The sequence below is a fragment of the Metarhizium brunneum genome, chromosome 6 (genome assembly GCF_013426205.1).
Source record: "Metarhizium brunneum chromosome 6, complete sequence".
Classification (NCBI taxonomy): domain Eukaryota; kingdom Fungi; phylum Ascomycota; class Sordariomycetes; order Hypocreales; family Clavicipitaceae; genus Metarhizium; species Metarhizium brunneum.
The window spans coordinates 73,463-97,944 of NC_089427.1; the positions used below are offsets into that span (position 1 = coordinate 73,463).

General features: G+C 33.9%; 8 protein-coding genes across 8 annotated transcripts; 4 read left to right on the forward strand and 4 right to left on the reverse strand.

Moving 5' to 3' along the window:
* Positions 1-1,211: 1,211 nt before the first annotated feature.
* On the forward strand, positions 1,212-1,481 carry G6M90_00g093520 (uncharacterized protein; the record flags this gene model as incomplete). The annotated part of the gene is made up of 1 exon (XM_066131449.1): positions 1,212-1,481. The coding sequence occupies one exon, from the start codon at positions 1,212-1,214 to the stop codon at positions 1,479-1,481; it is 270 nt and encodes an 89-aa protein (XP_065987679.1).
* A 425-nt stretch (positions 1,482-1,906) lies between these two features.
* prlS (Hybrid PKS-NRPS synthetase prlS) lies at positions 1,907-2,699 on the forward strand (the record flags this gene model as incomplete). Its single annotated transcript, XM_066131450.1, has 3 exons — positions 1,907-2,409; positions 2,526-2,598; positions 2,667-2,699. The coding sequence occupies 3 exons, from the start codon at positions 1,907-1,909 to the stop codon at positions 2,697-2,699; spliced, it is 609 nt and encodes a 202-aa protein (XP_065987653.1).
* Positions 2,700-3,648: 949 nt separating this feature from the next.
* Positions 3,649-5,020, reverse strand: G6M90_00g093540 (uncharacterized protein; the record flags this gene model as incomplete). The annotated part of the gene is made up of 4 exons (XM_014683929.1): positions 3,649-4,073; positions 4,130-4,203; positions 4,263-4,750; positions 4,817-5,020. 4 exons carry the CDS (start codon positions 5,018-5,020, stop codon positions 3,649-3,651), a joined length of 1,191 nt encoding a protein of 396 aa, XP_014539415.1.
* Positions 5,021-5,608: 588 nt separating this feature from the next.
* G6M90_00g093550 (uncharacterized protein) lies at positions 5,609-5,884 on the forward strand (the record flags this gene model as incomplete). The annotated part of the gene is made up of 1 exon (XM_066131451.1): positions 5,609-5,884. The coding sequence occupies one exon, from the start codon at positions 5,609-5,611 to the stop codon at positions 5,882-5,884; it is 276 nt and encodes a 91-aa protein (XP_065987575.1).
* A 266-nt stretch (positions 5,885-6,150) lies between these two features.
* Positions 6,151-7,251, reverse strand: EAPA_6 (Endothiapepsin; the record flags this gene model as incomplete). Its single annotated transcript, XM_014683928.1, has 2 exons — positions 6,151-6,635; positions 6,693-7,251. The coding sequence occupies 2 exons, from the start codon at positions 7,249-7,251 to the stop codon at positions 6,151-6,153; spliced, it is 1,044 nt and encodes a 347-aa protein (XP_014539414.1).
* Positions 7,252-19,027: 11,776 nt separating this feature from the next.
* On the forward strand, positions 19,028-20,116 carry G6M90_00g093570 (uncharacterized protein; the record flags this gene model as incomplete). Its single annotated transcript, XM_014685239.1, has 1 exon — positions 19,028-20,116. One exon carries the CDS (start codon positions 19,028-19,030, stop codon positions 20,114-20,116), a length of 1,089 nt encoding a protein of 362 aa, XP_014540725.1.
* A 625-nt stretch (positions 20,117-20,741) lies between these two features.
* DEP5_0 (Reducing polyketide synthase DEP5) lies at positions 20,742-21,949 on the reverse strand (the record flags this gene model as incomplete). The annotated part of the gene is made up of 2 exons (XM_066131452.1): positions 20,742-21,575; positions 21,674-21,949. The coding sequence occupies 2 exons, from the start codon at positions 21,947-21,949 to the stop codon at positions 20,742-20,744; spliced, it is 1,110 nt and encodes a 369-aa protein (XP_065987666.1).
* A 489-nt stretch (positions 21,950-22,438) lies between these two features.
* Positions 22,439-24,320, reverse strand: DEP5_1 (Reducing polyketide synthase DEP5; the record flags this gene model as incomplete). Its single annotated transcript, XM_066131453.1, has 4 exons — positions 22,439-23,059; positions 23,096-23,958; positions 24,062-24,195; positions 24,265-24,320. 4 exons carry the CDS (start codon positions 24,318-24,320, stop codon positions 22,439-22,441), a joined length of 1,674 nt encoding a protein of 557 aa, XP_065987646.1.
* Positions 24,321-24,482: the final 162 nt, after the last annotated feature.

Consider the following 24,482-nt stretch of genomic DNA (forward strand, 5'->3'; position numbering starts at 1 on the left):
CACATCCCAGCGACAGGGACTTGGCAATAGAAGACAGTTCAGACGGCTGGAACATAGAGCATAAACGCCGAGTTCCGTCAAAATTCTTAGTTGGATAGTCACGAGACGATCGAAGTACTGCTTGCCAGCAGCCCTAGCACGCCAGGTTCCGAATTACTTCGGGTCATAGGATCAAGGCTTGCGGATATTGTGACAGAAAACGCATCGCCGATTGATCTGGGCATGCAGGACGATCTCTTGGCGAGATTCTACCACGGGACTTTCGGCATACCCGAGAGTTTGGAGCGCCTAGCAAGGACTGTCGGGCAGATTTTGCACCGTCACCCACGTATTCGCTGCCTCGAAAATCGGCGCAGGTACAGGAGCAGCAATAAGAGCAACATTGCGCGAGAATGGATGCCTATTTTCTGAGTACACCTTTACCGACATCTCTTCTGGTTTCTTTGCCTCGGCTCAGGATAGTCTTAGGAAGCATGCTAATGGCATGGTATTTAGACGTCTTGATATAAGCAAAGATGTTTGTTCTCAGGGCTTCGAATCGCACTCGTACGACTGGATTATTGCTTCGGTACTAGTCGCCATTAAAATACAAAAAAACTCAGCAGCATATATCGGTGCTATATTTGGTGCGTTTTCTGGTTGGTGGCTAGGTGCCAACGATAGACGTTTGTTATCGCCTTGCATCGATATCGCGGAGTGGGACGACCTCTTAAAACAGACCGGCTTCTCTGGTTGCGATAGTTTTGCATTCGAGCCAGATCCTTTGGTACATCCTGCTAACATCTTCGTATCGCAGGCCGTGGATGAGAGGATAATGTTTCTGCGGAACCCATTTGTCGCCGCACCGTCTTCTGGCATCGTCATCTCAAAATTGGTTTTGCTTGGCGGGGAGAATGATGAAAATGGCTCACTCGTGACTCGTGCCTCAGCTGACTTCCCTACTTCAACCGTACTGCGCGAGCAATGCAAACTACCGGGAGCTGAATGAAACTTAAACTCTGGGCATTGACTCGGAGACATTTGTTGTCAGTCTTGTGGATCTCGATCAACCACTCTTCCAACAGCTCACTGAAGCTGCTTGGGAGTCCCTAAAGGAAATGCTGCAACGAGTTGGAAGTCTTGTATGGGTGACTCGAGGCCGGCGTGCGAAGAAGCCTCACTCCAACATGTTGGTCGGAATCATGCGGTCCGTATTGAATGAGATTCCCGACATGGCTACACAGTTCCTAGATTTCGAACATGAGAGGCAATTGGATGTAAAGATTTTGGGTAGCGCTGTGCTACAGTTTGCTAGAGCGGTCAAACTGAAGCAAGACGACACTTTCGTGGACATGTTGCATACAATTGAGCCAGAGCTGAGTGTCCAGAAGGATGTCACGATGGCTACCTCGTCTGAAAACGGAGGCAGCAATGAACGACCGGTACAATGCATCCCGCCGCCGTGTTTCGACAATAATCCCAACTGCCCAAGAATCCATTAGTCTTGGGCCCGCTAAGCTTGGTTACTACGTCCGTCGAGATCGCACCGGTACATTGAGAAGTGTCAAAAACACATCGAGCCCAGTTGTACGAGTTCCTCACTCACTTTTGACGCCTATGCGTCTACATGGACATTTTTCGCTATTCTGGTCCCTCGGAATACGCATCAATACTCTGGCCCCTGTAATTGCCTTGTCGCCATTAAACGAGGAGGTGGTTTGTCTAGAGATCTGGATCCCAGTCCCTGTTGATACTTGGGGATTTTGAAGACGGGGACAGGGTTTTACTTCAACATGCGGAGCCTGCGCTTGCCAAAGTGATGCAAGCAGAAGGGCAGAGGAGAAGTGTCGAAGTTGTATGCACCACAACTCATAATTGTACATCAAGCGAGCGGCTCATACTACACCCCAACGCCTCAGAGAGGAGCATGAAAGCTTTACTACCTGAGTCAATCGCCGTTTTCGCAGATTTTGGAGTCACCGGGGAGAGTAGTCGTGTTTCGCAGCAGATTCGCCGTCATCTGAATGCTACAGGCAGACGAGAAACCATCCAAACCATCTTTGGCGGACTCGCAAGGAAACTCACAGAAAAGACGAAAGAAAAATTTCAAATTATGCTGGAGGATTCCGTTGCCAGTGCCGTGTGTGGCCTTGTACCAACCATTCAGGTGACAAACGCGGCAAATGTCATCGGGCTCGCAAATATCGATATCATCAAAGGCCATCTTGCGTACCAATACATTGTCGACTGGACAATAGGGGACCGAGTGCCTGCTTTGGTGGAGCCAATTGATACTCATCCGTTATTCTCTTCCGACGAGACATACTGGCTCGTTGGCCCGGCCGGATCCTTGGGTCTTTCGCTCTGCGAATGGATGATGCGCAAGGGTGCCCGTCACATTGCTATCTCTAGTCGAAACCCCAAAGTTGAGTCAGACTGGTTCAAGATGGCGGATTCCGTGGGGGTCGTTGTTAAAGTGACTTCATGGGGCGTTTACTCTTTTATTTTTCTCGCTACACGAAATGGCCGAACTAAAAGTGACGTAGTGATATCATTTATATGCAGGAATTACAAACAACATACGAAGAGATACGTTCCAACATGCCTCCTATTGCAGGAGTATGTCAAGGTGCTAGTAAGATCGAACCATGCCCGCTTTGAGAAATTCACCAGCTAATAATAAGCAGTGGTATTTCATGATATTCAGTTGTCAGCGATGAGCATTCATCACCTTAAAGGTTGAGGCTTAATAAACTAGCCTTACACGGTTATAAGCATTGTTTTTATGCTGCCACGCTGACCGGCCTCTCACAAGAAGAATTGTGCTTGGTGCGACCAGACCCCAATCAGGCTCATGTCTCCGCAGATGTTCGGAGAAGCGGCGATGAGAGCTCAATATACAGCCTAGTATGCTGTCAGCGTGCCAATTCGCAACCAACAACACAGCCTGCCTCAATCAAGGCTGTACGAGTAATATTAGCAGGAATAAATTGCCAGGAAGCGATATACAATAATAATATCTTATATATATATGCGCATCGTACCACCTACAGATCAGTGTTTATATTGTACTTTATCGTATTATCAATATCGTATTATTAATATTGCGTCGGTCTCCGTCCTACCCAGGTCCGCCCCCAAGTCAATCCTTCACGAATTACCAACCAACGGCCAGCCGGCTTACCAACACTACTTATCCGGGTCAAGGGAAAGGCAAAGCTTACAAGCCATTACATGGTGCGGACCACGCCCTAACTTTACCGCAAAGATACTACCGCGGAATAAATATTATTAATAAATTATTAAATATTATATTTAAAAATAATATTTATATATTTCTCTAATATAAATTCTAAAGTAGCTAGCAAATTATAGGAGTGTATTAGACACAAGTATTATCCTCTCAATAGCGGCCTTTTGGTTATCATTTAATACCATAGCCTCACATTTACACTCATAATAAATCACACTATACAGTCACATCCGAGGGTGGAAGGGCCACCTGAATTCAAGAGCATATACGGAAAGCAAATGAGGCGTGTTGGTCTGATGACACTTCACATCGCCACCTTTACCACCAATTCGCAAGTCACCACTAGTAGACGAGATAGGATACGCCAAGGCCGCCGACTGGGCCAGTGACACTACTCCCCGTTGCATTCTTTTTTTTTACCATGGCGATGCTCTTACTTCCACGTCCTGTTGCACTCTGATGGCGTCATTCGTGCTCTGACGATGTGGCGACTGACCCTGCATCTCCCATCCAGTCACCTCGACCGAGTAGTGGCCATGCTGCTGTGACGGCAAACATATCCTGCTTTGACTCTCGTTGGTGGCGCTGGCGTTGAGCTCAGAGTCATTGACGTACTTTGACTTGGAGGATGCCATGCGCGAGGAAACGGCGTTGTCGTACTGCTCGGTCATGAGAGTTCCTCGGCTTTGGCTCGACCACGCCAACGAGATCTTGCTTGCCAAAGGCTTGAAGTATAGAGCGTCCAAGAACCGGGACAGAGATAATATGGCCGGAATACAGATACTGATAAGGATCGCCGGCGTCTCGATGGTGAACCAGTAGAAGGTCGGCGCAGCCTCATCTGTTTGCGAATTAGAGTGGAAATGGCAAAGCACGGCCTGTAATGCAAAGGCTCACAAGTAATGTCGCGAGTGATGTCATCTCCCATCTTGATGACGGTAACCAGTCGACCCAGGGATACGACGATGGAGCTGCGGCGATTTAGTTTCCAATGGTCCGGTTGAGAATGTTCAACAGACAGAATGCTTACCAGTAACCGAGCGTGAAGATGCCAATGACAGCCATCTTCCTCCAGGGCGTCATCTTCAAACCCCATATTTTCGGCATGGGAATCAGCAAAATGGCAAGATCGATGACGACACTGGGAATGGCACTGCCCATGAACAGCACTGACGCATCGGTGCATTTCCCAGGAAGCATTGGGTGCCAGTTCCTGAGCGACTTGCACTGGAAGATGGTGCCCAACACAATGCCAATAAACCAGGCAGCGTTGGCGGCGTGGGTGATGATGACGGCATTGTTGAACCATGGCGGCGACACGTTGGGAGGAAAGATGCGGGCGAGGAAAAACAGGGCGGATGCCTTGGCCATGGCGAGATGTATGTCGTAGATGAAGTAGACGGCGAAAAGCATGCGCAGAATCTTGACGACGTTCTCGGGCGGCACGACCCAAATGTGCTTTCCGGATCCCAAGTCGAACATGACCAAGCTCATGACGAGCTGCACCAACATGAATATCTGATGACCAGTTAGTCGCGGGTCAGCAAACGTCACGCGACGGCCTGGGCCAAATCCAAAACCTACCGTGGATACTAAAGCTGTCCAATCATCCCACCAAAGACTTTTGAAATGCCCAGGCGAGCTCTCTGCGATGAGTCGCGAGGCAAAGCGAAGTGCCATCATGACCGAGATGACGACAATCATGGCAATGCAGAGAGCCACCAAGGGAGGAGAGCGGTCATCGAAGGAGCCCGGGGGCAACTCAGTGCCATCTGTTGGTGACGACATGGCTTGTTCAATTCGAGGATGGTATACGAAGCACCAAAAAAATGAATATTGAAGCGGCGCGGCTGCGTCTTCTCAAAGCGTCTTGACAGTTGCGGTTTGGGTGGCTAGGAGTTGAAGGTGTGGCGAATCTTGAGCGACCAGAGTTAAATTCGGTAGAGGACGGCTCCCTTGGTCGCGGAGTCTCTGTTGTCTGGTACTTGAGGGTGCCGTCGACGAGGCATGCATCGATATCACCGCAGCCTCATGCCTGTTCGATGCAGGTATACAAAGACGGGCTGGGCCGAGGGCAGGTACTCCATTGGGGGCTGTCCCGAACTAGCATTAGCCGAAATCCAAACCTTCTACTGTACTATGCATCTAGAGTATATCTGACCACTTTGTGCTATGGTCATCCGAGCCCGATGCGATGCAGTAGACGGGTAAGGCCCGGCTATTAGGGTCTCGAACTTGCTGCATCTTGTTGGTGTAGACCTGAGTCCACGTATTAGCGGCCATCTGATCAACGGTCCAAACCAGCATTTGCCAGTCACCTTGCCCATTTCCAAAGGGTTCAGGGTCAACATCTTCGAGGGAATCAAATCGACCATGATGGCCATTGTAGCGCAAGGCAGAGGCCTCGTTTCCATTGTTGAAGTGCCCAAGCTAGTTGTCCCAGGCGCCGGATGGATCCTCGGCAAGGTCGAGGCCATTACTGTTAACCTTACCGACTGGAAGCACATCGATTATAAATGGACCAACGCTGGCTACCGTGTAGGCTGCGACTACTCGGGAGTCGTTGAAGAGGCGGATAGCAAGTTAGCCCAATTTACAAAGGGGTTTTCCGTAGCAGTGGACTACCAGGTCACGGGTCTGCCATCAGAATGACAAGATGAAGACGTTTCAAAAATTTATTCTAAACTAGTGGTGGTATTTTGGTTTCTCTGGAACCGAATGGATCTATCGAATCGCTGCCCGCCGGTATGTTGTCCATCACAGATAAGCCGAAATGAATTTAATGTACACACATCAGGCTGGTCCACAACCTGACTTGTCGCCCGTGACATCCAATGTCTAACCTCATGTCAAAGGTTGCGTCAAAAGCCCAAACTAATCTTCTTCTCGGTGCCACTTAATATCCTCTACTTTGTTCCTCACGCAGGCGAAGCGAACCCGAGGCGACGATTACCAACGTCATATACAACAAAGGCTGCTTGAAGGGCGGGAGTTCCAAAAATTGTTGTTTTGCCGCGTTGAATTGCAGAAAGGCAAAACCCGTTCTGAGGTAGACCAGTGGGACCAAGGTCTAGGTACTTTCCGGGAATAGTGATGACGGTGTTCTCAACGTTGAATGAGAAGTCGGGCAGCGGGTTGCCACATTTAAACACGTATTGAAAATTGCCACCGCCAGTACTGGTTGGCACCTTCCTGTAATAGGCCCTCGCAACATTTTCAGGAACAAATATCCCAGATGTGCCCGTGTCAGCTACGGCTTGAAGTTCTTCCACCTGAACTGGGTCATCCCCAATTTTGTACCCAGTGCTGTTGAACATCCAGTGTTGATCGTGAGTGACGGGCGTATACGTGATGCTTCCAGTGTATTTAGTGTTGTCGATGAACCCAAAATCAAGAGAACCTCCTAATTGCTTCAGTTAGCCATGTCACATGCAGCATGGAAGGGTATAATGTGTCGTACCGCCGTTAAACTTGAAGTGGGACGTAAATAACGGCTGGTCCAAAGACTTAATGTGAGTACTGGACCATGTTTTCACATGCTCTCCCGCTTGGTTAACACCAGTCTGGTCGGGACGAAACTCCAGTCCGAAGATGCCAGAAATTTTCGGATCAACCTTATAATCGGTCCGAGAAGCCGATTCGATAGCCTGATTAGGAAAAGGTACACCCCCGAGTGTCACAACGTCCTCGTAGATGTTGGTACCGTCGGCATAACCTGTTCCGTACGTAATCTTCCACGTGTATCCAGTAAGATTACGGGCAGTCGTGCTCTTCGGTATATCCCACAGCTTATGATTGTTCCAGCTCGATTCAGTATCCGTACTGTACACCCAAAAGTCGGTGGAACCAGTATCAGGCACAAGAGGCAACTTCTGGGGTGGAGTACCAAGTTCGACTTCGACCACAAACTCATTCACCTTGCCCGGAATTGGCTCAGCAGCAAGAGAGAAAGTCGACGCAGCCACCTCTACAGCACTGAGGCTTATGGATGCAAAAGCAAGTGTTTTGAGCGAAGGCATGTCGATCAGTGGTTGAGTCGAGCTAGGAGGTGTTTGTTGTAGGAATTACTTTCAAAGAGTTTTTGAAAAGGTGCTAGCAGAGGCAGCTCTTCTTATATGATGGATGATTTGTGACTGGACTGTTGTGTACAGTTCCAGCTTAAGCAGCCGGTTAAGCCATCTTTATAGAGATAGCGATGCCCAAGTAAGCCTCCTCACAGGCCTGCAAAGGTAATACGCATGAATCCGAGCATTGAATGTAATTTCCGTCTTGAAACTTTGCTCGTATTAGTCGAATGAGAATACTAGGCATATTTTGCTATCTGCAGGACTCGAAAGGTCCGCGATTGGTCGAAGGTGATTGCTGGCCGGGCATATCCAGGTCGGCATATCACGACATAAGCTTAAACTCGGCTGTCCCGGCCGGTGGGAGTACCAGGCATTTATGCATATCGTGCCAAGATAGTTTATGCATATCGCGCCAGGATATAAAACACGCAGTGTCGGGCTCAGAAGTGCCGGGACAACGGTTCAAGACCTTTCAGGAAGGTGTCAAAGACGCATATGAAGCTAAGCGTGGCTTGCACGTGGGCGGTGCACCTTGACTTTACTAGCACTATATTTAGAGGAAATGCTCTACGGAGTCATCAGCGTACTTTTACCCCCAGACCTTGACTCGTGTCACATCCCACCTTTTTGTTTCTCGCGTACAACTTATCCGGCATTTTCCCATGGCTATATTCGGGCTAGAGCAACTTGGACTTCTTTCTGCTCCAGAGGGAACGGACGACGAGTTGCGCTTGCGATTATGCCTAATTGGGCTTAGAATAGACCAGGTTTTCTTGACGTGATTGAAGAGACATCGATAGTAAGAAAGCTGGCTACACCGCCTTTGTTGCGAAGTCAATACCTATAGGTTTTTAGGTCAGAAAGGCATGGACAGGGGAAAAAGTCATGCCGGCAAAGCCATTCCCGTTTCCAATGCACCATCAGCTGTTTGTTCAGGAATACGTGTCATAGGCAGCGTGTGTGGCATGCTTTGCTATGGGACTATTGCCAATACCGGACCGAAACCACCGTCTACAAGACCATTCGACTCAGCCACGAGACGTAATGCTGCTAGTAGTAGCATCAATGCGGGAGACTTTGCACGCTAGGTTCATGTTGACCAGCTTCCTTATTCGGATCAGCGTGAACCGCCGACAAGCCTGACTTGAAAATATTCCATGTTCCCTCAATTGATCACGACATCAATAGATGAGCCAAGGCTCTGCAGACTATCAGGGTCGCATGGCTATGCTATCGAGGCTGACTCGCGCAATGGTAATAAATCTCGGCTGTCGTTGCCATGTAAATTAAGGCCATGGGGAATTCACGGGAACTGCACGGGATGAAACGTTCCAGATAAACTCCGCAATCGTTCGGTGTGGCGTTACGGACCCTGCTCGACAGGGCATCGATCCTTGAGTGAGTGCCGGCTGATTCATCGATTGGACATGCAATAAAGACTGCTTCGGCCCCAGGTCTGCTCATGGTCGGCCGCGTAGCATGATTTCGCTCAAGAAGCGACTACAGGGGTATTCATTCGTTCTCATCGCGCTGTTCCCAGTCGTAATTAGCCCACTGAGCGGCGGCTAGTCCTCCGCGTATTGCCCCAGGTGCCGCCTTGTTTCAACTATCTGCACCCAGGTGCCAAGCTATTAGATGTCCATGTCAACATTGAACGTCTGTAGGGCGTAGTGGGGACGTCTGGTCGGTTTTTTTTTCGGGCGCCTTAATTTGGATGGCTTGGTGGTTCATGTTGCCGTCTGGTGCATTATCCTTTCACCTTCGTTCTGATGTTGGACCCCCAACTTGCCCTGCAGCAAAATCAGACAGATTGACAAAAATATACTCTGCCAGTCAGGCATCTTTGGACCACCAGACCTAACTGTTGATCAAAAATCCTGGAACCCCACAAATTCTGCCAATAAGATCAATTGATTATTTATGTACTCCCAGCTACTACTAGACCCTATTATAGGGTGGGTGTAGTTTCAATATTGGAGCGTGATTCCCGGAATTAGGGTCAAAAGATTGAGTTTAACTTTTCGACCCTAGTCACTATATTCTCCACGCATTTAAGATAGGGATATTACTTTATACTTTTCCGCAGCTATTTTGAGGCTTTTTGGGGCCTTTCCAGGCTTTTTAGGGCTTTTAAGCTTTTCTAGTATTACAACCCAGTTACAAGCTGTAGTGTAGGTTATAGGTTAAGCCAGCTATATAAGCTATAAAATAATATAAGTATAATAAGTAATAAATTAATAATTAAAATAAGTTATTAATAAGAAAAAGTTTATTAATTATTTAATAAATTTTAAATAAATTAATAATATATATATAATTATAATTTATTAAGATTTTAATAAATAATAAGTAAATATTATAATATATAAAAACCCTTAAATTTATTTTATAAATAAACTTTAATTTTTTAGCTTTTAATATAAATTATTATATTAAATAAGCTTTACTTATAACTTTTTAATTTTAATTATTTAATTATAATTTATAACTTATTATTAATATAATAATTAATTATTTAAATTAATTATTTTAATTATTTTATTAATATAAATTATAATTAGTTTATTTCTTAAAAACTTTAATTATTATATATTAAAAGCTTTTATTTAAATAATTATTATATTACTTTAAATAATATTTAATAATTATTAAAATAATACTTATAATACTTATTTTATTTAAAATACTTATATTATTAATATTTTAAAAATCTTAAAGCCTTAAATTTTAAAACTTTATAATTAAACTTATATAATTATATTAATAAATTAAATAATTTAACCTTAAATATTAAATATTTATATTAAAATAAAAAAACTTAAAAGAAATTATTAAGCTTAAAATATTAAAATTTTATAATAATAACCTAAAAATACTTTAAGAATTTTTAATTTAACTTAAAGTATATTATTAATTTTACTTAAATAAATTAATTAATATATAAATAAAAATATTATATATTAAAAAATATATAATAAGTATTATACTTATATAATTTAAATTAATTATATAAAATTATTTTATTAATATAAAAAATAATTAAAAAAATAAAATAAAAAAAATATTTATTAATTATAAAAAATTTAAAAAAATAATTAAAAAAATATTTAAATTAATTAATAAAATAAAAATTATAATTATTTATATAAATTAACTTAAATAAAAAGAATTTATATTAAATTATATAATATATTTTAAATAAGTTATTTTAATATTAAACTAAAAAAATAAGCTATTTATATTAGCTTTTTTTAAAAAATTAAAAAAAGAAATTAAAAATAAATTATATAAAAAAAATATATTAAATAACTTTTTAAATTATATAATAATAATAATTTAAATTAATAATAAATAATATTAATAATATATATAAAAGTAATAAAAAAAAAATCTAAAACTTTATTAAAAAAAAATAATAATAAATAAACTAAAAAAAAAAATAAAAAAAACCTATTATTTATAATTATACTTTTAACTTTAAATAAATAAAGCTTAATATTATTAAAAAAAATAATAAGAAAAAAAAAATATTATAATTATAAAAAACTAAAATATTTTATTAATAAATATAAAAAACCTAAAAAAAAATAAAAGCTAATATTAAAAAAAAGTAAAAAATAATTTAATATTATTAATTAATAAAAAAATAAAATTATTAAATTAAAAATAAAATATAAAAACTTTAATTAAACTTTTTATTATAATAATAATTATTATATTTATATAAATAATAAATAAAAAAAAAATAATTTTTAAAAAAACTAAAAAAATTAAAAAAAAAATTATAAACTTTATAAAAAATAAGTTATAAATAATTAAATAATTAATATAAAAAAAATTAAATAAATAATTAATAAAAAAAAAAACTTTTATAATAATAAAATAAAAAAAACCCTTTATAATAAGGGGGAAAACTATAATATAAAGCTACTTTTTATTAACTAGCTTTATAATATTCTTTTTAATTCTTCCTTTTATTTCTTTTTTTTTTTTTACTTTTTTAGTTATTTTATTAAGTTTATTAACTTTTTTAATATTTTTAGCTTTTAATAATATATTTTTTTTCTTATTAATATTTTTTATAATAATAGCCTTTTTATTACCTTTTTAAGCTTATTAGCTTTAATTCTTAAAGTTATAATAAGTAACTTATTTATATTAGGCTTATTACTTTTTTTAGTACTAGTTATAGTTATAATAAAGTACTTAAGCCGCTCTTATTTTATAGGAGCTTATATTAACAGGTTTCTTTTCTAGGTTATTAATTGCCGACCAAGTCTGATATCAGCAAGTAAGAAGCTATAGTGCTTTAGGGAGCAATATAAAGCCAGAAACCTATAAGTAGCTGCTTTATAAAGTAATTTATTTAAATTAATATAATATATAAAGGCAAAATAAAGTAATTATAAGGAAAATAATAGGCTTTATAAAAGTTAAGACTTTATTAATTTATATTATATTAAATTACTTTAAGTTTTTTAGGGTATAACTTATATAATTATAAGTTATTATTATTATTATATATATTTTTAATATATAAAGTTATAAGCTTTTACTAGTATATAAGGTTATAAATCACCTTTTAAGCTAATAAATTTAATATATTATAACATGTGTACTATTTTTTAAATTATATATTACTATTAAATTAGCTAGGTATAGCTATTAATTATATTACTAGTAGGTTCTAGTAATTAATTAGCCTTTTTTTTATTTTTTTTATTATAATTTAATAAAATAAAAAAAATTTTATAAACTAAAAGTATTAAAATATTTAAATAAAAATTTATATTAAAAAATTCTTAATTAAGTATAATAATAAGTAAAAATAAAAAAAATTTAAAAAAAATAATAATATAAAAAAAAATAAAATATATAAATTTTTATTTTTTTAAATAAACTAAAAAATAAAAAAAAAAAATAAGTATTAATAATAATAATATAATTCTAAATACTTTAAAAGTATTTAAAAATAAATAAAATAAAAAAAAAATACTAATAAAGCTAATAATTATATAAAAATAAGCTATATAATAATATTTTTTTATATTAATAAAAAATATTTTATAATTTTTATTATTATAATAAATATTATTATAATATTAAAAAACCTAATATTATAATACTTAAAAAAAAAAAAAAATTTTTAAACTTTTATTAAAATATAAAAATTATATATAATTAATATAAGTATTATATATATTTATAATATATTAAATATATTTTATAATTAAAGTATAATTAAATATATTTTTAATTAAAATAAAAAAATATTTAATTAATATATTATATTTTAAATAAAAATTTTTAAAATAAAAAATAAAAATAATTAATAATAATTACATAATAATTTTAAAACTTAATTTAAATATATTTATTAAATATTAAGCTTATATAAATTTTATAAATATATATAAATTAAATATATATTAATTATATATATATAAAAAAAAATATTAATATATAAAAAAAAATTATTATTTAAGTTATTTTAATATAAAATAAAAAATTATATAATATACTTATTATTAAATTACTTAAAATATATAATAAATAAAGCTAAAAAATAATATAAGTAATAATATAAAATATTAATAATATATAAATAAATATAATAAATATTAAATATACTTAAATAAAAAAATTTTAAAAAAATTATAAAATTAATATATTATAATAAATAAAAGCTAAATAAATAATATTATAAATAAAAATTTAACTTTAAATATAATAAAAAATATATAATAAATTATAATAATTTAAAATATAAAAAATATAAAAAAATAAAAAATTAAATTTATAATTACTTATATTAAATATTTAATAATAAGTTTTACTTTAAGTATTTATAAAATAAAATTAAATTTATAAAATAATATTAAAAAATAAAATAATAAATTATAAAAAATTTATTTTAAAAAACTTAAAAAATAAAATATATTATTTATAAAAAAATTATAAATTAATATAAAAAAAAAATACTAATAACTTTTAATATAATTTAAAATAAATAAAATAATAAAATAATATTAAATATTAAAATTATAAAATATTATATTTATATACTTATAAATAATAATATAATAAGTAATTATATTTTACTTAAAATTATTAATTATTATTAATTATTATAAAAATATAAAAAAATATTATATAAGTTAATTAATATTAAAAAAAAACTTTTTATTTATAATAATAAAATTATTAATTAAAAAACTAATTATTTTAAAGTATAAATTTAAAGTTATTTAAAAGTAATTTAACTTAATATTATAAATATATTAAAATATAATCTAATATTAAAGTATTTATAATTATAAAAAAGTAATTTATTAATTAATTAAAAAATAAGTTAATTAAAGTAAAATAAAATTTTAAGTTAATAAAATTAATAAAATTTAAAAAAAAAAAAATTTTTTTATTATAATTTAACTTATAAATAAAATTTTTAAAAAAAAAACTTTTAAGTAAATTATTTAAAAACTAATAATAATAAATAAATAATATAAAAATAATAAATATAAAAAAATAATAATTAAATTTATTATAATAATCTTAATAATATTATAAACTAAAATATAAATAATAATAAATAATAAAAAAATAAAAGCTAAAATCTAAAAAATTATTATTATTTTAAGAAAAAACCTTATAAATATAAATAAAAAACTTAAAAAAAATAAAAATAATAAAAATAATAAAAACCTAATAATAAAAAAAAAAAAACTTAAAAATATTCTTAAGAAATACTAAAAATATAAAATATTATTTATAAAAAAATTAAAAATTAAATTACTTAAATATAATTAATAAAATTATAAAATTAAATTAATAAATAAAAAGTTAATAATATTTTATAAAATTTATAATTTAAATATAAAAAAACTTAAAATATTATAAAAATATATTAATAAAATATTAATAAAAAGCTATATTAAAGTATTAATATTAAAAGCTAAATACTTAATTATATTTATTTTAAAAAAAAATAAAAAATTATAATTAATAATAAATTATTAATAATTAAATATAATTATTATAAAAAATAAAATATTATTATTATTATTATTAAAATTATAAAACTAATTATATAATATAAATTAATTTATTATAATAAACCTAAAAAAAATATATAACTTAATTTAAATAAAAAAGAATTATAAATAAATAATAGTTTTTAAAATAAAATTTAAATTATTTAAATATTTAATAATATTAATAAAGCTTATTAATATATTAATAATATTTTAAAAAATAATTAATAATATATTATAAAAATATTTAAATAACTTTATAATAATATATTTTAATAATATATTAATTTTCTTAAAAACCTTAAAAAACTATAAAAAATATATATATATAATATTAAAAATATTATAAAATATTAAATTATTATTTAAATTAATAAAATATAAATTTTATATATAAAAAGTAAATTTTTTAAAATATATAATATAATTAAATAAAATATAAATAAAAAAAATTAAAATTAAAATAATAAAAAACTAATTAATATTAAAAAATATTAAGAATATATAAAGCTTTAAAAGTTTTATAAATTATTATAAAAAATTTATTAAAAGTTATAATAAAATTATAATACTTTTAAATAAATTTATTAAAAAAAATAAGTAATAAAATTAAAATAATAAAATATAATATATTTTTAATAAAATTAAAAAACTTATTATATTTAAACTTATTTTAAAAACTTTTAACTTAAAAAAAAAATAAAATTAAAAACTAATTTATTAAATTTTACTTTAAAAATATAAATTAAATAAAAAAATAATAATAATAAATTATATTTTATTATATTTTACTTAAAAAAACTTTATAAAATAAAATTTAATTATTTTATTTATAATAAAAAATTCTTAATAATTATTAATACTTTTAAGAAATTTAAATATTACTTTATAAAAAGTAAATATAAAATTAAAATATATATTAATTATAAAAATATTTTTTATTTTATAATAATATAATAATTAAATAAATAATAAATTTAATAAATTAAATATTTTTTAGAATTTAATTATAAAATTATTTATTAAAAAAAATTTAAAAATAAATAAATAAATATTTTAAGTTAAAAAAATAATTATAATATAAAAGTATTTATAATAATAAAATAACTTTTTAAAATTAATATAAATAATAATTTTTAATAAAAATAATTAAATATTATATTAAAAGTATAAAATAAAAACTTAATATATAAAAAAATCTAATAATAAATAAAAAAAAAATTAGGTTTATAAATATATTAAAAAAATATTTTATAAAACCTAGAATTATTTTAAAATATTATAAAAAAACCTAAATACTTTTAAAGTTATAAAAAAAATATATTAAAAAAATATATAAATATTTAGTTTATAAATATTAAAAAATCTATAAAATATTAAATAAAATATAATAATAATATAATTTTTTAAGAATTAAAAAAATAATTAAAAAAATTATTAATAAATATATATAATATAAAAAAAATAAAACTTTATAATATAAGTTATATAAAAAATTATAATTATTATTAATATTAATATAATTATAAAAATTAATAGCTTTTAATTATATTATAAAACTATTAATATTAAAAAAATTAATAATTAATATAAAATATAATAATATATTTATAATTATAAATAAACTTATAAAATATAAATACTTTTTATTATATAAAAAAGTAAATAATATAAAAAAACTTATATATATATTTTTATAAATAATAATAAGTAATTATAAATTATTAAAAAAAATTATATTAAATAAAAAAAATATATTTACTTTTAAATTTTAATAAGTATTTATAATATAACTTAAAATAAATTATAAGTTAAATATTATATATTATTTATAAATAAATAAATAAATAAAAAAATTAAATTAAATACTTAAATAATATTTATAATATTATATTAATTATTAATAAAATAATTAAATTAAATAATTACTTATAATATAATTAGCTTATAATAACTTAATATTAGAATTAATAAAGTAAATATTAGCTTATATTAATTATAAATTTAACCTTAAAATATTTTAAATATAATATAAAAAATTATAAATAAAATAAATAATATTATAAGTAAATAAACTAAAAAAATTATATAAAAAATATAATATAAATTAAAATTTATATAAAATAAAATAATATAATATTATAATTATAAAAAATTAAAAAAATTAATTTTTAAAAAAAAAATATAATTTATTTATTTTAATAAAATATTAAAATAATATAATTAAATAATAAATTAAATTATAAAAAATTAGAATTATTTATTATTAAAAAATAAATATTAATAAATAATTATAAACTTTTATTATTAAAAACTATAAAAAATTATTTTATAATATATATTTTACTTTTTAAAAAAATATTAAATAATATATTAATAAAAAAAAATATTAAAGTTATAAATAAAATAAAATATAAAATAAAATAAATTTTAAATATAAAAATAAAAAATAAAATATATTAATATTTTATTAAATAAAAAAACTATAAAAATAAGAAAAATATATAAAAATTTATAAAATACTTAAAAAATTATTAATACTTATTATAATAGTATTATTAATAGCTTATAACTTAATATTAAGTAAAATATTTTAGTTTAAAATATTAAAAGTATTTTAATTTTAAGTATTTTAAATAGTTTTAAACTTTTATTATTAAACTTATTTTAATTTATACTTTTAAGCTTTTTTTTTTTTTTTTTTAATTTATATTTTTTTTTTTTTAAAAAAATAAAGTTATAATAAGCTATTTTTAAACTTTTCTTATATAAATAATAATATATATACTAAAAATATATTAAATAATTTAAGGTTTTATTTATTTTTAATTAAGCTTTATAATACCTTTTAATTAATAATTTTTTTATTATTTTCTTCTTTTTTTTAAGCTAATAAAATTTCTTAATAATATAATTTATTAAAATATATTAATAATATATATTATAATAAAAAAATTTTATATATATAATTTATTATAAAAATATAAAAATTATTATAAAAATAACCTAAAAAATAATAAAAAATATAATAATTAATACTTTTAATAATTTAATAAAAACTTTTTTTTTTAAAATAATAATTATAAAATAATACTTTAAAATCTTATTTATAAATAAAAATAATAATTATAATATAATTAATAATAAAATAAAATCTTTTAGGTTTTTTTATATAATTAAATATAATAAAAAAAAATATTATAAGAAAGTAAAATACTTATAATTAATAAAAAAAAAAATAAATAAAACTATTTATAAAATAAAGCTTAGATTTTAAAAGTAAAATTATAAGAAAAAAAATATTATATTATAACCTAATTATAAGCTATAATATAAATTATAAATTAAGCTAGTTATATAAGCTATAAAATAATATAAGTATAATAAGTAATAAATTAATAATTAAAATAAGCTATTAATAAGAAAAAGTTTATTAATTATTTAATAAACTTTAAATAAATTAATAATATATATATAATTATAATTTATTAGAACTTTAATAAATAATAAGTAAATATTATAATATATAAAACCCTTAAATTTACTTTATAAATAAACTTTAGCTTTTTAGCTTTTAATATAAATTATTATATTAAATAAGCTTTATTTATAACTTTTTAACTTTAATTACTTAGTTATAATTTATAACCTATTATTAATATAATAACTAACTGCTTAGATTAACTGCCTTAATTATTTTACTAATATAAACTATAACTAGTTTATCCCTTAGGAACCTTAGCTATTATATCTAGTTATAGTATAATAAACTAGCTATACCTACTTCTATATATATATATTACTTAAAAGTAAAAATAAACTTTAAAAAAAAAAGAAAAAAAAAGTTTTCTTTTCTTATTATACTTTATATTAATCTAATATTTAATTATATAAAATTTAAATTAGCTTTATATAAAAGCTAACTTAAACCGGCTTTATAAGAGAGCTAACCTAAACCTAAGCCTCAAGCTCGAGTTTATAACAAATAGTACTTGAATGATTTTTATCTCTTGTTTATTTTCCTACTAATTTTTTAAGCAAATAAACACCTTATAAAATATTATAAAATATACTCTATATAATAAGTTTTACTCTTATTACTATTACTTTACTAAATAAAAATTAATATAAAATATTAAGCTAGTACTTAAATTTATATATTATATTTTATTAATTTTAACTTAATATTAATATTATATTAAATTATAATTAGAATTAAGGTTAAAAAATAAAACCTAATTCCGGGCATCACGCCCTTTGATTGTTGATGTTAGGTCAGCCACAATATATTTTCCCAAGCACAGAGGGAACCACACACCCCGAGCTCACAAATACACCGCCTACTCACTACCCTATTCTTGTCCATTTTTCTATCCACAGATCTCTGATCAAAGCATCACTCAACGTATAATCCAATATTCCGTGACCGGTCCCGGACGGCAGAAATATCAATAACCAAGACTCTTGAGATTGTGGCAAGAATGCCGCGACCCGGCCAAGACGGGCTAGAATGGAAAGAGACACTGTTTGACCTCGTGCCGCAATGGACGCGAGACGTTTCCATCACTGCGATTGAAAGCGTATGTCGCCAGCAATTGAACATACTCCCCAAAGATTCCTGTACCATCGCCTTTCACGCATGCGGCTTGTTCAATAAACTCTACTTGGTCAAATGTACCAGAGGCCCTCTCATAATGCGTGTCTCGCTTCCGGTATATCCACGGTACAAGACGCGCGCTGAGGTAGCCACCTTGCGGTGGGTGTCAGAGAACACCAAGGTCCTGGTCCCCAAGGTGTTTAGTTTTGATGACAGCAACGACAATGAGATTGGGTACGAGTGGATCCTCATGGAACTTGTGGAGGGCACATCGGCATCTAGACGGTGGCGGACCATGTCGATGGAGCAAAAGGTGGCGCTTACGAAGCAGATTGCGGCCTACCAGGTGGAGTTGTCGGGAGTTGGGAAGCTGGGGTCCATATTCAGGAGCATAGGGACTTTAAGTACGAGCGAGGTCCGACAAAAAACAGGCGTTGGAGATGCGGAAAAAGTTGTCCCTGGCCTACTGGTATCCAGTAACTTCTTTATGGGCGATCACCTTCATTACGATATTGCGCGGGGTCCCTTCCGCTCTAGCCATGACTGGCTGAGCGCCGAGTTGAATATTATCCTCATGCACAAGACAGCAGTTCTCGAAAAGACGGAGGATGAAGACGCCAAGGAAGACGCCGAGACGGTCTTGCTAGTAGCAAGAAAACTTCACTCTCTTGTTCCCAAGGTTTTCCCCCCGCATGTAGACGAGCCGGAGACAACAGGACTCTACCACCATGACCTCCATCTAAACAACATCCTAGTAAACGAAAAAGGCGAAATCACGGCCATTTTGGACTGGGAATGCGTCTCGGCATTGCCCCTCTGGATGTTCACCAAGGTTCCTAAGTTTCTTGACGGGCCAGTTCGGGAGGAGAAGCCGCAGCGGGATATGTATGCGGATGAAATACCCAAAGCGTCTGCCGTCGCAGCTAGAAAGCGTAATAAGCCGGACTACTTGGACAGCGATGGCAAGAATGAGCTGTATTATATTCACAGGATGGAATACGAGCTAACAAAGCTGCGGAAAGTCTACGAGGGCAGGCTGAAGGACTTGTGGCCGGAGTGGCCTTATAAGGAGAGCTATGTGAAGATTGACTTCTTCCAGGCAATCTCGCAATGTGACGGGATATGGGTGAAGAAAGCGCGCGGATGGGCCGAGTATATGGAAAAGACGATGTGCTCTTTGCGATAAGAGTACGCACTGGAATTTAGGCCATGGAAAACCTCGTCCCGCTTAATGCTAAGGCTTGTGGGATGCTCCTGAACTATTTTCCAGGATGGCCCGTGTATTATAGTACGGCTGGATAGCAAATATATATAATCTCGATATATAAGCCGTGGTAAACTAAGCCCGCTTTCGACAGATACATAACGCTGGCGGCGCTGACCCGAAGTCGGATCGCGTACTGTACATGGTGATTTGCTTTCTCTTTCTCTCTCCGACTCTTTTCTCTTTTCTTTTCTTCTCTTCTCTTTTTTTTTTCTTTCTTTTTTTAGACGTCCTTGACCTTTATACCATATCCTGGCTCCGTAAATGCAAAGAAACGAGGGACCTGCGGCCCCCCCTACCCCCCGCAGCTAGGATGCCAGCGCAAGCTTATCAACATCACGAAACACCTTTCTTTGTATTTCTATTTTCATGTATTATTATATTTGACATAATATATAAGTCTACTAATTTACAAGCACTTGAGTGTGCGCAGGTTCTAATCCCTTTCCCTATCTTTTATACTTTAGCTCACTTTAGTTGTAGGTTAACTTAGATTAAACAGCGTCTTATAATTGTAGAGAGTTTCTCAACTCAAGATATGGCATTTTTACTTGTAGTAATTGCAAATAATAGTAGGAAATTTGGTAATTGTCATATTTAGCTCAAAAAGCTGCTGTAATGGAATATCCAAGCCGTACTCCTTAAAAATCCAGTTACGCAGCTCAGCGCCGATCATGCTATCCGGGCCATATTCAACTATAGGAAGGACCTCGGGCTCAAAGACATCTGGTTCGAGCATCAACAAGCGGCATAGCTTGGTGGTGAAGTGCTCCGAGACTAGGCCAACACTAACCTGCAGCGAACTGGCCTCTTGGATGGCTTTGAGAATGGTGAAGCCGCTGCTGCCGTGATCAGACGACCCGCTAGAGTCGATAGCCTGTAGCATAGCCTTGAAGCGCGCATCCTCTATCCAGAAGCTGTCAGTAACGTCGCTTCTCGAAAGTGAGTTCTTAAGTTTGCTGGGGTCCATGCCGACAACAATATGGTCAGCCGGCGTCGTGGTGGCCTGCGTGGCGATGGCGGCCTCGAGAGCCTCGAGGAGGTGCGTCTCGTTAAAACCGTAGATGCCCTTGCGTCGTAGCGCAGCCTCAATCTCGGGATTCTCGGCCACCACACCGACGCTCTGTACCATGGGATGGACGAGAGAGACGGCGCGCTGGCCTCTAGCCATGCGGTTTCTTGCTAGGTTGTCGAGGAAGCTGTTCCCGGCCGCGTAGTTGGCTTGACCGGGAGTACCCAGGATGCCAGAGGTAGAACTGGTGAAAACGAAAAAGTCTATATCGATCTCTGCGAAGGCTTGGTCTAAGTTCATAGCGGCGAGCGCCTTGGGTGCAATAGATGTCTGCCAGTCATCTATAGACATGGTGTGGAAAAGTCCGTGCTGAGGCCGTTAGCATCTCCTACTTTTTTTGTGTGCATTATTGGAACATGAACAAAACTTGCCCGCAAAATTATAGCAGCATGGATCACGCCCTTTACGGGGCACTCGGAAGGAATACTACGAATAGCTACATCGATATCGCTCGTATTGGATGCGTCACCCTTACTGATCTGACACGCAATGCCCCTGGCCTTCAGACCGTGAATCCAGGACGCCGTCTGTTTGTTACCGAGGCCGGGTCTGGACATGAAGGCAAATCGTCTGGCACCACGCTTAATCATCCAAGCTGTTAGACAGCGGCCTACACCGCCGAGACAGCCAACCAGGAAGTAGGTCGCGTTGATGTTAAAGGTGAGCTTGGAGCGGTGAGGCATAACGGGCAGCCCCAGGCCGTCCACAATTTCGATGTACTAGATGGCCGTCTTCTTAGTAGCAAAGGCGTGGGTGAAGACCGCGATGGCCTTGTCGAAGTCGGCAAGATTCCTTTTCTCCACGGGACCGATGGCAGGTATGAGCGTCTGCCGGTAGAGCGATGTCGCAGTGAGTAAGTAGTCGGACAGAAGACGCCCCTTTTGCCTGTACAAGTCGAGAACATCAAAGGCCAAGTAGCTTGCCCCACGACTAGTTGGAAGGGTGTCCAGGGCGCTGCGCCTTAGACCTGTCCTTCGCCCTATCTCGATGAAACGACGGAACGTTGCAATTTGTCTCCAGCACTCGTGTGGATACGTATGCCGAACTGAAGATGACATCAGCGACGCGTCCTCCGGTTCGCTCTTTCAATCGCATCATCAGATTCGAGTCGAGTTGGGGTATAATATTCTCAGCGGGCAGATCGAACGCAGCAGCCACTCTGGTGGCCTCCTCTACTGAACGCAAGTCTGTGCCTTTGTTTTCTTGCTGGTGGTGATGGTGGCAGCACCACCATCTCCAGTCCCGTGGAGAATCAAGACAATTTCCCCTGCCTCAACTCTCGCGAGGGTCGTCAGCCCATGTATTGCGGTAGCATAGGCAAGTGGTAACGTCACAAGTTCTTCCAGGACATCGCCTTGTTCAACCTTCTGCACCACGCTCGCCGAGACGGTCTGGAACGTGGCCAGTCTGTCAGCACTGAAGCCGAACACACGGTCTCCGACATTAATGTCCTCAACATTAACCCCTTTCTGCACGACAGCTCCATAGATTTCATGCGAAAATGTGGTGAGTGAGTCAGCACCCTCCATGACAAGAACGTCCTCCTTGTTGACACCAGACAGCATGACTTGAACTTGGATTTGGTTGGCTCCAACGGTCCGGTGGTCATGTTCATCATGAGAGAATGTCACCTTTACTGCTTTGGCCGTGGCTACCAACTCATCAGAGGGCTTAAACGGCGTGGCCTTGGGAATAGAATTCTGTGGCCCGTATTCTTGGTCGAGCGTAGCGTCAGGCACGAGCCGACTTATGTACACCAGCCCATCGGCGAGGCAGTATTCCGACTCCTTGTCCTAGGCGTGGTAGATCTGCCGGTCCAGAGCACGTACAATCTCGTTAATGGCACAATACGTCGTCGGGTTGCCTAGGTCCAGATCCAAAGTAGTGAAATCAAGGGAAGCCATCTCAGACGTCACCGAGCGAGGGACGTCAGACGCCATGGCCTGCTCCGGCGTGGCCCCCTTCATGAGCCCACCCGAGGTGACCCAAGTAACGGAAGAGGTGTTGGAGACAATATTCTGCAATCCGGCAAGCTCGTTAGGCTCCAGTTCCAACAGAAGCGGCCCCTCTAGGTCGCAGGTAACTACCACATGTTCTGAAGTAGCAATGCTAGCGTCGGCTAATCGGGCGAGTCGCGAGGATCCAAGCGCATTGCATGCCTTTACCAGTTTGCAGGGAATTTCGGTCGGCTTGTTACGGTAGATAATGGCGATAGACCTTGTACGGACGCCGTTGATGCCGCTTGTCTTCTGTTCTGCCACGGCTGTGGCAATGGCGAAGCCGTTGGACAGGTTCAAGATGGAGAAGTCTTTTCCGAGCGACGACAATGTGTATTGGTCAGGCACGATGCGGCCACCCGGGGCGAGCAACGAGGCAAGTTTTGAGGAACCGGTCAGAGTGCCTGGAATGATGAGATCGAATTGGCCTGCTTTCAGCCCCTGTGCTTCGAGCTCCAGCGACGGATCAACGTTTATAGCAGTCGCGTGATCAAACCCAGCAATAGTGTCCTCGAGGGCTTCCAACCCAGGCTTAGACGTCGCGGTTGCGGTGTAGTTGATCAGTTCCGTAGCTTGGCATATAGCAGTCGAGTTCAAGGCACCAAACTCCAGGACCCTTACGCCAGGGCTCTTCCAGGGAGCCAAGGCCACCAGGTCCGCGAGACCGACAGACTTCACAGGGCTTGCTGATGTGACTGTCGATGTCTACGTTCCAGCCCATCTTCATAAAAGGCTGCTCCTTCAGGACAGTCCTGCGGATCTGAGGAACAGCGGCCTCATAGGCAACACATCGCATACCTTCTAGAGAGAGCAGCAGCCGCCCATCGCTCCCCACCAACTGGGTTTCATTAATGGTCAAGCGAACGCCACGCTCTTCAGTCCAGGAGTAAGCGTTTGCCTTGGGGTTCTGCAGCTGGGCTTTTGTCGGTGGCCTAAATCGGAGCTTGTTAGTATGGCGTGTGTAAGTGCGAGAGGATGTTAATCTGTCAATGAAAACGTACCATAGCGAAACCTCATCCACTTGAACAGGAACAGAGCCGCATGTCATGTCCTCCATCTTGCCAGCGTAGATGGACACTATAGTGAGCTGAAGGCACGAGTCGATTGTGGAGGGATGCAAGACGTAGCGTGACTAGCCCTCGATCAGGTCCGACGTCTTCTTGACGACTGATGACGCGGCGGCGTGGAAACGCTTGCCGTCGGTGCGGATGTCCTGCAT